Source organism: Muntiacus reevesi, chromosome 2, assembly GCF_963930625.1.
Source record: "Muntiacus reevesi chromosome 2, mMunRee1.1, whole genome shotgun sequence".
Lineage (NCBI taxonomy): Eukaryota > Metazoa > Chordata > Mammalia > Artiodactyla > Cervidae > Muntiacus > Muntiacus reevesi.
Window position 1 is genome coordinate 61,452,283 of NC_089250.1, and position 12,726 is coordinate 61,465,008.

At 50.7% G+C, this 12,726-nt stretch overlaps 1 protein-coding gene and 1 pseudogene across 4 annotated transcripts in view; both read left to right on the forward strand.

Moving 5' to 3' along the window:
• CBFA2T2 (CBFA2/RUNX1 partner transcriptional co-repressor 2) overlaps positions 1-5,642 on the forward strand; it is a 141,246-nt gene extending 135,604 nt beyond the window's left edge. For all 4 annotated transcript variants that reach the window (XM_065921837.1, XM_065921838.1, XM_065921836.1 and 1 more), the window contains exon 11: positions 787-5,642. In XM_065921837.1, coding sequence (XP_065777909.1) covers positions 787-1,086 — 300 coding nt within the window. In that variant the 3' untranslated portion in view covers positions 1,087-5,642. The remainder of the gene's footprint in view (positions 1-786) is intronic.
• Positions 4,862-12,308, forward strand: LOC136157179 (ATP synthase subunit O, mitochondrial-like; annotated as a pseudogene).
• The last annotated feature ends 418 nt before the right edge of the window (positions 12,309-12,726 follow it).

Consider the following 12,726-nt stretch of genomic DNA (forward strand, 5'->3'; position numbering starts at 1 on the left):
CTGCAGGGGAGGGCGCAGCTGGCTGATCATTCCATAAGTGAGTCGTGGAGACCTTAGGTGTAAAACACTCGTGTGTCGGGGAGGGGAGTACCAAGGGACAGGTGTGGGAGCAAAAAATAGGAAGAAAACTCCCTGACATAGACCTGGGGGCCTTAGGATCTGAGGTATTACAGGGGCTCCTGCAAACAGACCAGAAGTAGTCCCATGATCCCCAGCCCACCTCTGATGGGATGTATCTCTGAATGGAGAATGAGCACAGGGCGAGTAGCACAGCTTCCCACACTCGTGGTCACCCAGCCTAGTACCCTCGCAGGTGACTTTTTTTTAAAAGATTTCAGATGTTATCAGTGAACACAGTCAAGATCATTTCTGCATTGCAAAGGGTAAGAAAGAAAACTGTTTAAGCACATTTGTGGTCTTGGAATAGCTAGCTATGATGTGGGAGCCTGGTTTGGTTTGGTTTGGTCATTGAGAATTAAAATATGAGTCAAAACTTGGAGTTGTTGTCTTCAGCAGGACTTGCTCCTGCCCTACGGTGATGTGTGGATGTATCTTCACATTCCCTCATGTCGCTGTCCCCATAGCCCAGGGTAGGCAGTTTTTCTGTAACACAGAGGAAGTAGACAGAAAGCAGTAGCAGGGCAGGCAGTACAGGCCCAGGTGTGTGCAGCTCCAGAGCCCACACTCCCCACACAGCCCCGCTGCCTCTTCTGCAGAGCAGCTGGCACGTGATGACAAGCGTGCCTCCCAGGATCCCGCCAGCTGACCAATGCCTGTGTCTTGCAGAACTGCTGGAACTGTGGCCGCAAAGCCAGCGAAACCTGCAGTGGCTGCAACATCGCACGATACTGTGGCTCTTTCTGCCAGCATAAGGATTGGGAGCGGCACCACCGCCTCTGTGGCCAGAACCTGCACAGCCAGAGTCCCCACAGCCAGAGCCGGCCCCTGCTTCCTGGAGGGCGGGGCTCCTCAGCCCGGTCTGCCGACTGCAGCGTCCCCAGTCCAGCCCTGGACAAGACCTCGGCAACCACCTCACGCTCCTCCACACCAGCCTCTGTGACAGCCATCGACACCAACGGACTCTGAGCCCCAGACTTACTTTCCCTGGCAACCTCACCGCACGAGAGAACTCTACACAGGAGGCTGGCTATGTGAGCAGTGCAAGTTGCTGTTGCAAAAGAGAAGAGAAGTGGAGGCAGGAAGACTTCAAGCCCCAGCCTGTTCACACACTTGTCCATTTCCCATGTGTGCATATGGCCGCTGGCTGGAGCTGACTCCTCCATGGCTTCTAGGCTTGTTCTTCTCCCAGCTAAAGCTGGCATGGCCAGCCACTCTTCCATGTATACCACCAGCTCCTCCCTGCCTTGTGAGAGAGCCGACTGTCAAGTGTGCCCAGCCAGGCTGGAAGCAGCTCACCCCTTCACTGTCTCCTGCTCCAGCGTCCTCCTGCAGCAGAGGCCTGGAGACTGATAGCGAGCCGGGAAGGAGGCCTCTCTCTCACAGGGAGCAGCTCCTCTTGCCCCTAAACAGTTCCCTGTGCGCATTTCCACCCTCAGCAGGTGCCACTGATTAGTCCCGGGGGACTGGGACAGGCAAAAAGCAGCACTCAGGACACCCTCGTTGGCCCTGCCGTTCAGACGTAAGATTTTCAGAAACCACGGGAAGAAGTCACCATTTCAGTAAAAGCACCCATAATGAAAAATAAAACTTTCACCAAGCATCACAGATCATGTTGGACAAGATTTTCCAGCCTGGCTGGCTCTTTTAGTTTGGGACCCATTTTTTTTCTCTCTTTTTTGATTTTACTTATGCAGAAAATAGTTTTCAGTGCATGGATTGGTCTGAGGGAGAATGAGACTCAATTATGGATTGTCTGTTCTCTCTGAGCATGTTAGCCAAACTAGTATCATCACATTATTGAATGGATCATCTGTTGGAAATGCAGAAACTTTTGTCACCACTTGGCTCTTTGCACAGTTGTCTTGTTCTGTGTCCTTTTATCTCAGACCACGCATGTCCAGATCACTGGGTGGATCTTCTTCACATGGTCTCTGTTTGGCACCTCTGAAGCCATAGTTGACCCATAGGATGTGATGTGGTATGGCTATGACTTGCCTCACCAGTCAAGGCCTGGTCACTTCTGAGCAACCCTTCTGGACCTGAAAGAATTCTTCAGACTTTGTCGTTATATGTCCTATGTCAGTTTATTATTGGGCATACAATCCTGTTTCCCTTCTCTAATTTTGTTGATACCTACCCTCTTTGAGCTAAGAAAAGTTCCCTGAAATGTGACAACCATTTGTGAGAGCCTGACCAATTTTTCTTCCTGTCTTCAGGGAGTTTTCCCAACTGCTTACCTGATTCTTCAAACATGACATCACCTATACTCACTTTAAAATGTTAGGAATTGCCACACACATTCTTCCTTGCCATTCAAGTTTTATTGGGAGCCCAAGGACCCTGACCCTCCCCCTCTCCAACTCCAAGCCTCTAGCACCCTCTTGCACCAAGGAATGAGTTGGTTGGCCCTGCTCCTGCTGACCCTTGAAAGCTCAGCTTTAGACGGCCATTTTCTGCACATTGACCAGAGTGAATTGAAAGCTCCCAGTAAGGTATCAGCATAGGTAGCGTTATCCTTACGTATAGGTATCTCTTACTTTAAAAACTAAGTCTCAGGACCTCCCTAGTGGTCCAGTGCCTATGTTTCTGTGCTCCCAATGCAGAGGGCCAGGGTTCTATCCCTGGTCAGGGAACTAGGTCCCACAAGCTACAACTAAGACTCAGAGCAGCCAAGTACATAAATAAATAAAAACTGTAAGTCCCTAATTTACCTTACTCAAGGATTTTCTGTCTTAAACTCAGTACAAGGCACCATTAAAATACCCAGACTTCTGTATAAAGTGAGGTATACCCAGAGAAAGAATAACAGAATAGTTGCTTTATTGTGCAGCTTTCCTTTAGTTGCAGCAGTTGAGGTATCCTGCCTAACAGAGATGAAATCAGAACCCCAGACAGAAGTTGCCTGCATTTCCCTGAGAAGAGATGTCCCATGAGAGGCAGTCACTGAGCCTATAAATCTGGTGGCAGCAAAAGGGTGTCTCTTGGTGTCTACTGGGTCTCACCTCAGCTCCCTTTTTCCTTGGCAAGTTGGATGAACACCTAGGTGTGTCCTGTAAGTCTTCAGTGGCCAAGCCAGGGTAGCTTAGGTTTTTTCGGGTTGGAATAAAGAGCCAAAGCCAACTGATTACTGTTCATCAGGCTTGATGTCAGTCTCCACAGCTAAGGTTTAGGTTTAGTGTGCAGGTAGGTCCTAGCTGACTTGTGGACTGTGAGTCCAGTGACAGCTTAATCTGCAGAATTTGTGTAATGCTGTTCTAAACTGCTTTGCTCACGTGCCACCCAGAAGCCGAGCTAAAGATTTCAGCAGTGTTCCACACTTCGGTTCAGATCTCAGGCCTGTTGCTGTATTAATTTTGGTCAGTTTCACACATCAGTTGCTAGGGCATCTGTCCAGAACTTCCTATTTACATGTAAAGAATCCCTTTCTCCAGCTCCCTCTCTCCTGAAAGTCTCAGCTCTCTGGTTGGAGTTGGGAGGAGAAGGGACACTGTCTTGGAATGGGGTGAGGGGACTGGAGGGGTAGGGGTGAGTCCGGGTTCCCCATTCGGTTTCCCATGTCTGCTGATAACCAGATTGATGGTGCAGATTCAGGCTCCCCCGTTTCATCTAGTTAGATTTTAAGTATCTTAATATAATCAGACTGCTTAGAGGACCAACCTTTATAGTCTAAGGGGACAAAGAAAGACACAGTGGTGGTACTGAAGGTATTGTTAGAGCAGTCCTGGGCTCTTCAGTGTTATCCTAGGAATCAAAAGCAAGTGTGACAAGCAATAGCACATCATTGTCCTCTGCCCTGTGAGGAATGGTTGCAGGAGACAGAGAAGACCGGAAGTAGCCAGCATGGGAACTGTTTTAAATGTTCTGAGGGAAGCTTTAGGGCTGGATCCTCAGAGCTTCAATCATTCTCTGGGGCCCCACTGCCTGCTCCACCCAGGGGTGAAAACAGACTCAGGTTCGATCCACCTGCTTGGAAATGAGCAGCCCTCCTCCTGAGTGTGAGAGCTTCACCTGGGGACGTCCTTGCAGCTCTCAGGATGGGGCTCAGACAGATCTGCTCAGGCACAGTCATGCAACCCTCAAGTCACAGAGCAAATGCACCTTCTCTTGGACAGTACTGAGTCCTGTGTGTGTCTCAGTGGATTTTAGTCTGGAAACAAGACCCGTCACCCTGGCAAAGGTCCATGCCTGGCGCTGGCTGCTGCGGGCCCTCTGCCGTGTGGATGACTTTTGCACATTTGGGCCAGTGGCTCCACCTGGAGCTCCTCACTTCTTGGTGTCAACGTGAGCATCTTCAGCTTCTAGACGGGAAATCTACACTTCACGTTGTACAGCCTTGTCCCAAAGTCAGCTGGATCCCTAGTGATGTCACCTGTTTGCAAAGGGCAGACCTTTTGGGCAGTTCCAGCAGAGATCGCAGCAAGTGGGCTTGAAGTTGCAACAACACAATTGAAACTGTGTGGTCATGAGTTCTTCAGGATGAAAGTATGAATAATGACCACCTGGCTGTTTGTCCTGGAAACTGTAGATGAGATTATGGATTGAGTAAATCATTTAAAATAGAACTCATCTTCGAGGCTTTCTTCAGAACTGGTTTCCAGGCTCCCGGGACAATAGACCAAGCCAGCTTTCTTAGATTTTTTTTTTTTTTTTTTTTTTCCTTAAGCTATTTACAGAGAACTGGGTGGTAGCAGTAAGAAAAACCAAATGTAAGAAAAACCAGAGAGAAATGGACTGTTCCAGCATGGGCCAAGCAGCCAGCTGCTGGGACTCCGTCCTGGGGTTGGGGTGGGTGTGGGTACTGGGCAAGCTGTTGGATAGAGCCCTTGCCAACTCTGAGTGTCTGTAGTTCTTGTGAAACCAAAATGTTGACCACCTGCCTCTTCGCCATGTGCATTGACATGCTCAATTCCAAAGATGATGGTGCAGGCAACCTTTTCCATCATGAGCCAGGAGAAGGTTGAGGCCTGAGGGAAGCCTCTGCCTCCCCTCTTTGCCTCCACAGTCCCAGAGATGGCGCTTCCCCTGCTACCCCATCTGGTCAGACCCACAACTGCCCAGTGTACACTCATCGATGCTTATACCAAATAGGGCATGTGCGGCTGGCGGCTGGCAGGGACAGCCCCGGACCTGCGTTGGAGTTGGCAGAGAGAAGCGGCAATAAGCATTAGGCGGATGGCTGAAAGTGCTGTTTGGCTCAGAGGCCTTCAGTCCACTTTCACAGCTTTCCAAGTTCCTGATGAGGCTACAAAAGCTCCATCCACAGAGAAAGCCAATAATGTAAATAAATCCAAAACTGAGCTTCCAAGCGTGGTTTTTTTAAGGGGGATGATGAATGTGAAACCACCCACAGGATGCGGTAGAGTTGATTTTTTCCTGTGCTTTGTCATTTTACTCTGATAGGAACTTTTGTTACTTAACTCTGTGCATAACTTATTTAATGTACTGTATAAATGAACCAAAACTGTTAAATATGTATTTAGTTTGTTCTACTTCAAGTAGTCAATAAAAAGGCTATATTCCTTTTCTGACTCAAGCTGGAATGGGACTAGGAGGGAAGGTGGTGCATAGATTTGTGTAAGACATCCTGCCGGCAGGTTTCTACATCCCCTCTTCCTTGTTCCTCGATCTCCTAGGAGGTGGTTCTGGCTGCTGGAACTCGGAAGCCGAGTGCCAACAACAGCATACAGATGCTCCCAGCTCTTTACCATTAAGTGATCTTCTAACGAGGAAAATAACCACAGAAAGTTTGAGGAATATGGTAGTAGCTCTGTAGGTCCTTTTTCTTTTCCAATAACTTATTTATTTCCTTAAACATTTTTTAACATACCTGGATTTGGGAATATTCACTCATTTCCTTTTTACACTGATGTTAAATCATAAATAAGTTCACTGTTGCCTTCATGTTTATTTGCTTACTACTTGTATGACCTAATCAAGGCCGGGTTTTTGTTTGTCTGATTTGGCCACACCCCAGGGCTCGAGGGGGTTCTGGGATCTACCCAGGACTGAACCCCAGCACGCATCAGTGAGCATGGAGTTTCTGGTTTTCCCTCACATACTAAAATGGACATCTTCCTAAGCATGATGTCTGTCTTTGGGGTAATTTTCCAGTGGGACTTCTGGAACTAGACGTTTCTCGGGTCCTTTACTCTGTGCCCAGACTGCTTCCCCTGAAAGCCCACCAGCTTGCTATGCCTCCAACAGGACCCACGTGGTACTTCCCTTGGCTCTGAGCTGGCCTGACCAGCTGAGCTGTGACAGGTTGCTGCAGGCACACCTGTGCATGTGAGGTCTTGGGCTGTCCGGTTTCCTGACCAGAGACCATTTCCCATGGGCCCCCCTGGCCCCAGCCTCACTCCTGTCACCCAGATGTCCATTTCTGGGAAATAAGTAGCCCTAGAACTACGACTGAGCAGCCTTGCCCTTGTGGGTACCGTCAGCTTCATGGACCCCCGGAATGCAGAGGGAGGAGTTGGTTACCAGATCTCAGGGTTGGGAAAAGGGTGGCCTTGGCCCTAGAAGGCAAGCTGGGGGCTTAACTGTATGATCTTTCATGCAGATGGTGCCAACTGCCAATCTTTCTCAACAGCTGCCCAGCACTGCACTGCACCACCCAGGGGATCTCAAGCCTGTGACTATAAGTTAAAACCACAGTAGTAATTCAGTACAGTAGAGGAAAACTGCTCCTTGAGGGCAAAAGAAATTCCAAGAAGTCAAAAAACTGTGGCACTCAGCTTTGAGTACAAAATTACACAAAACCACCGGGACCTCTCCGTGAAGCCAGGGCACTGGCTTTGGCCTCAGGAGAAGGCAAGTAGGGGAAACTGACCAGAGCCTCTAATGTCTACTCTCTCCTGGGGCTAAGGTCAGATTCTCCTTACTCCAGAGGTCAAAGAATACCTGGACTGAGGAATTAAGATGATTCCAGGTTTGTATTTCCTGGGATCTGGCAGAAGCAAAAATGCAAATCCTCTAGAGAAAAATATTAAAACAGCAATCATATTATTACATATCAACCAAGTGTAAGTTGTCCATGAACTAAAGTTCATATCCAAGCAAATGAGCCGTTATGAGCAACAGCAGCACGAACAATAAACTGATTTAGCACTCACCCCAGGTGGTGCTAGTGGTAGAGAAACCACCTGCCAATGGAGGAGATGGAGATGTGGGTTCGATCTCTGGGTTGGGAAGATCCCCTGGAGGACGGCATGGCAACCCACTCCAGTATTCCTGCCTGGAGAATCCCATGGACAGAGGAGCCTGGTGGGCTACAGCCCGTGGGGTCGCAAAGAGTCGAACAAGACTAAAGCGACCTAGGACGGACGCACGCACACAACTTGGGTTTGATCCAGAGGTGCCCAGGAGAGGACTGCCACCCCAGCAGTGTCTGGACTCTCCTCACAGGTGTTGTGCTTCAGGACATCTATGCTGAGGCCATTCATCAAGCTTGTGAGGCCACCTGTGGTCAGATACATGGTATCGAAGGTCACTATGCCACTGCTCTTTATTCTGCTGCATCTAAACAATGAATTGGAGTGAGTAGCAAAAGAATTGTTGAGATGATCACAAATCTTGAAGGAACCTGAAAAGGTTGCTTCTATTATGAATCCTTATGTAAAGCATTACATTAAGGTGAAAAGCCTAAGTGACGCCACAGCAAAAAAGGTTTTCTCCCCTCTCAACCAGTTGGATCAACTTGCTTGCAGTAAAGAGTGGCTTGAACAGTCCTCCCTGGAGCCATCGCTACTCTGATGAGTACCCACAGTTTCCACTGCGCCTCCTTTAGATGAAGCTACTCTTGCTGGATTAAAACCTGTCCTAGGGACTTCCCAGTGGTCCTGTGTCTAGGAATTTACCTACCAGTGCAGGGGACATGGGTTCCATCCCTGGTTCGGGAAGATCCCTCAAGCCTTGATGCAACTAGGCCCGTGAACCACAACTCCTGAGCCCAAGTGCTGCAACCCCTGAAGCCTGCAACAAGAGAAGCCACCACAGTGAGAAGCCTGCACCCCAAACTAGAGAGTAGCCCTTGCTCTCTGCAAATAGAGAAAGCCCACGTACAGCAATGAAGACCCAACACAGCCTAAATTTAAAAAAAAAAAAAAGGAAAGGTCCTGAAGAGCTTTCTAAGTAAAGCCCAAGTATTGAAACTGGAAGTTAAGACTGATCCATCAATCATGGGTGGAATGCTTGGAGAGAAATATGTCTGCAAAAATCAACATTCAGAAGTTGAGCAAAGCAGTGCAGATTTTCAAAGTGCAGATTTTCTGTCAGTGGATTTTTTTTTTTTTTTTTAATTCTTAATCTTGGTGAAACAATAAAGTGCTTCCTGAACAGAAAAAGAACTTTTTTTATTTAGACCCCCCCTCCCCCCGGGACTTCAGATACTGTTACTATCAGATACAGTATGTAAAATACCTATGGAACCTCTTAACATAGTGCTAGAAAAAAAAAGAAAGTAAGAGACTGACTAGGTAGATTTGGAGATACAGGAATACAGTCACTGAAATAAATACTCTGTGCACTATTGAACAGCAGATTAAATGAATCAAAATGAGTGAAGCATTGCTGTACAGGTCCTTGACATAGACAAGGAGATGGAAAAGAGCTGTCCCCTTTTGGAAGGTAGGTTTCAAGGAAAGAGCCCTTCCAAATTTTACGAAGAATGCAGTCAAGAACCCTACTAACTCAGTATAAAGAGAAATAACTGGCCTGAGATGATACAGTCTCAGAATGAGCAGACATGCATTGATCTAAACCATCGGGCCCGACTGTGCTTGTTCCTGGTGCTGGAATTTCATGGTAGTGAGCTGAGTGCATCCCCTCCTCCACATCCTCCCTCCCAAGACCGTTCGGGAACCAGCAACAAACCACCCACACCTCCGGAGCAGCTTCATTGCCTGGTGCCAGGCGCCCTCTTGTGGCCAGAGTCAGACCTGCTGCCTCCCTCCACAAGCCAGCTTCCTGTCCAGGGAGCGGACCCCTGAATCCTTCCCCTTCCCGTTCACACCAGCCTTTTCTGAGGCTGCCTATCTACCTCATCAATTCAGCTGACTTTCTCTGGGCGCCGCCTGGAGAGTTCCAGAAATGATCAGGACTCGGCATCCCCACCTAGTAAGGGCTGACCTCTGAAAAACCCACATCAGATCCGCCCTCCACCTCGCGATATGCCTCCATGGATCTTCTTGCTGTGTCCTCTGCTATCCCGCAGTCCCAGGGCTTGGCCTCGCTCCCTCGTCAAAGCTGCCACTGTCCTCCAGCCCCATCCTGGTTTCCGTTACCAGAGATAGTGGGAGATTTTGCTCAGGTCAGCTTTGTCCACGTTTGACAGCAAGTAGCTCTCAGTGCCAGGAGGCAGACCCAGCTGTGTGACTCGCAGCAGGCACTTGCTTGCTGAGCTTCTGGTTCTTCCCGTGTAAATCGGGGACGCTAATGGTGCCTTCGCCACCAGGCTGTTGTGAGGTGAAATGTGATCATATGGGAGTCACCCTCAGGTCTCTCGTAGCTCAGTCAGTAAAGAATCTGCAGTGCAGGAGACCCGGGTTCTATTCCCAGGTCAGGAGATCCCCTGGAGACGGAAATGGCAACCCACTCCTGCAATTCTTGCCTGGAGAATTGCATGGACGGAGGAGTCCACCAGGCTACAGTCCATGGGGTCACAAGTCAGACACAACTTAGCAACTAAACCACCGCCACCACCACCCAGCACAAGGCCTACCACCCAGGAAGCCCCTGTAAACGCTGGCTGCCATCACAACCTGCTTCTCTCTGCCAATATGTGACATCCTTGAGGATTCACCTTTGTCTCAGCACCCCTCATGAAGCCTGATGTCTTCCGCGGATAGTATTCATTTGAGGATAGCATTTTTTTGGCCACGCCTCGAGGTGTGTGAAGAAATCTTAGTTCCTTGACCAGGGATGGAACCCATGCCCCCTGCAGTGGAAACACAGAGTCCTAAGCACTGGACAGCCAGGGAATTCCTTCTCGGAGGCCTTTTGTTGTGAGTCTGTGTTAAGGGGACTTGGTGTGTGTGCATGTTTCTCTCTGAGAGCTGGAGGGGAATGGAAGCCACCTAGACTGCTGCTGTCTCGCCAAGCACCTGGCCTGGCACCGAGCCAGGCCCCAGGTTTTGATGTGTGCAGGAGAGTCACCAGCACAGGTGGGAGGAAGGCGAGGAGGCAGGTGCAGGCAGTGGGTGAAAGGGTGGGTGTGGCAGCTGGCAGGAGGAGCTGGGATCTCCCAGCTTCACTACTCTGCCTGCTCTTGACCTGGATGCTGTCACTAGCCTCAGACATTTCACCATCCCCAAAGCAGGGGCCGAGTGGTTGTTGAAATGAGCTGAAGAGCCAACGAGAGTGGGGCACTGAGGCCCAGGAGTGGGAAAGCAGGTCAGACCTGATGGCTTTGACCTGCTGCTTGAAAGCTAAGGAGGCAGTGGACGGGGTGGGGGAGCTGGAGGCAACAAAGGCCTCGAGGGGAGTGACCGAGGTTGTAGATAGCCCAGTTCAGCTGGAGTGTTTTAGGGAGAGGAGGATGCACATAGTAGGAGTGGGTATTGATTGCTAAGAGCCCTGAATGCCATCAAGTCGAGACACCAGACTTGATCTTGATGCTAAAAGCATTGAAAGGTCTTAGCCAGAAGGGTGTGGTCACCATGGCAAAGTCTGAAACAGCACCCCCCCCCAACCCCCACCGCTGTCTGTTCCTTTCTGGCAAACGGACTGCAGAAGGGAAACCCAGCGAAAAACCTGCCGCAGTCATCTCAACCAGGGATGAAGGTGGCCGAGACCTGGGAGCCTAGAGGGATGGCAGGATGGAAATGAATGTGGCCTTTTGAGAGTTCAGTAGACACACGAGGCGGCCTGGGGCCCTCCGTGCCCCCAGAGCCCCAGCTCAGAACTTCGTTCTCCCTGTAGCTAGAATTCCAGGCTCCTCCTGTCCAGCTCCACACCTGCCCACAGCACTCCCCTGTCTGGTGACGCCCAGCTCCCCGTTCCCTGAGAGGCTGATCATTCGGAGTCCCCCTGATCTGGTCTCCCTGCCCCCTCCCATCCCTTGCACTCCACTCTTCCTCCTCCTGCTCCCTTTGTCTGGAACATTCTCCCTGCCTCCCCTCACCTCTGGAGACCCTCACTCTTCTTTCACAGCTCTCACCCAACATCACCATTTCCAAGCGGCCTTCTCAGACCCTGCCGGACTGACCCTCCCCCTTCTGAACGTTCAGCCAGGGAGGAAGGATGCAGCCCATCTTTTTTTTTTTTTTTTAAATAAAAGTGTTAACTTCAGAACTCCATCACAGGATGAAGCAGGCACCCACTTGAGAGATGTCAGCCTGAGCTGAAGAATTTCAGCATCTTTGTTCAGAGGCAACGGGAAGTTTTTTAGTGTTGAGGGTTTGCTGTTGGTGCTGTTTTCATAGAGGAAACGGAAGGAATCAGAACCAGGCAGACAGCCGGATTACTTCCTCCTAGATGGGCTTCTCTAACAAGACGACCCTGACCCTCCTCCAGCCACCCAGACCTGAGTGACTCAGGTGCTGGCAGCACTTTCTAGGAACTGCCAGGAGTCCAGAAGTGTGGTAGCCTACTGGCCAGGAGCCCCCAGACACCTCTGTGCTGGTTCCTGGCCTGGGCAGCTGGGCCAGTGGGAGCAGCTGTCTGTCCCTGCAAGTCTGAACTCCTACAGGGATCCGCGGGGAGAAACCTCCCACCCTAGGGCTTCTATCCTGAGCTGGCACCGTCCGAGCTGCCTTCCTGGCCGTGCCCCAGAGCCCAGCCACGACTGGCACCAGCGGGGCAGCCAGGTGCCTTGGTGAAATGGCACTCAGCACACTGGCCAGCCACTCCTTAAAGCCTACCGCAGCTTCTGCAAGATGCAGTGCTTTTGAGGCCCTGCTGCCTCCTTGCCTTGGCTTTGACCTCAGCCCACCTCTGGGCTCCCTTCCGTTCAGTGAGGCAAGCTCTCCCCGCTCTCAGAGTCTCAACTTGTCCATTTCTTCTGCCTAAATGCTCCTGACCCCACACCCTCCAGACCAGGTCAAGAGGCCAGCCTGTGCTCTTGTGCGGCCATGTGCCTCCCCGCTAGAGCCCACGACCTGGGGAGCCCTCTCCCACCCGCCTTCTCGTCAGTCAGCTCCCTCCATGCTCCCAGGCCCTTCCCTCAGGAAGGCTCGAAGGAGGTCCAGTAGCTGGGAGGACGGACTCATCCGGTATCCTCCCGGAACTGCCCTCCGGCGCCGTCAGGCAGCAGGGCTGGTGACAAGTCCAGCTGGGAAGGGCAGGGAGGTTCTGTCTGGGGACAGGTCTTCTCACAGGGGTCAGCCATGCTCTTTGGGCCTTGAGAGGGCTCTGTGGTCTGGCCCCACCTTCATACCACACCTTGCTGGTAAAGGAAGGGGGCGAAGCTAGAACCCCCAGGATTTTAGGGGAGTTTTGGCAGAGCCTATGTCCACTCTCCTTTCCCAGGAAAGACTTCAGAACCAGGCTTTGTGGAGTGAGGAGGTCCTGAATTGAGGGAACCTGGATTGGCCATGATTAAGTTCCCACTATCCACAGGCACGGGGCCCAGGCCTTCTTGCTGAGAGAGAAAGAATGGAAGCGATGCCA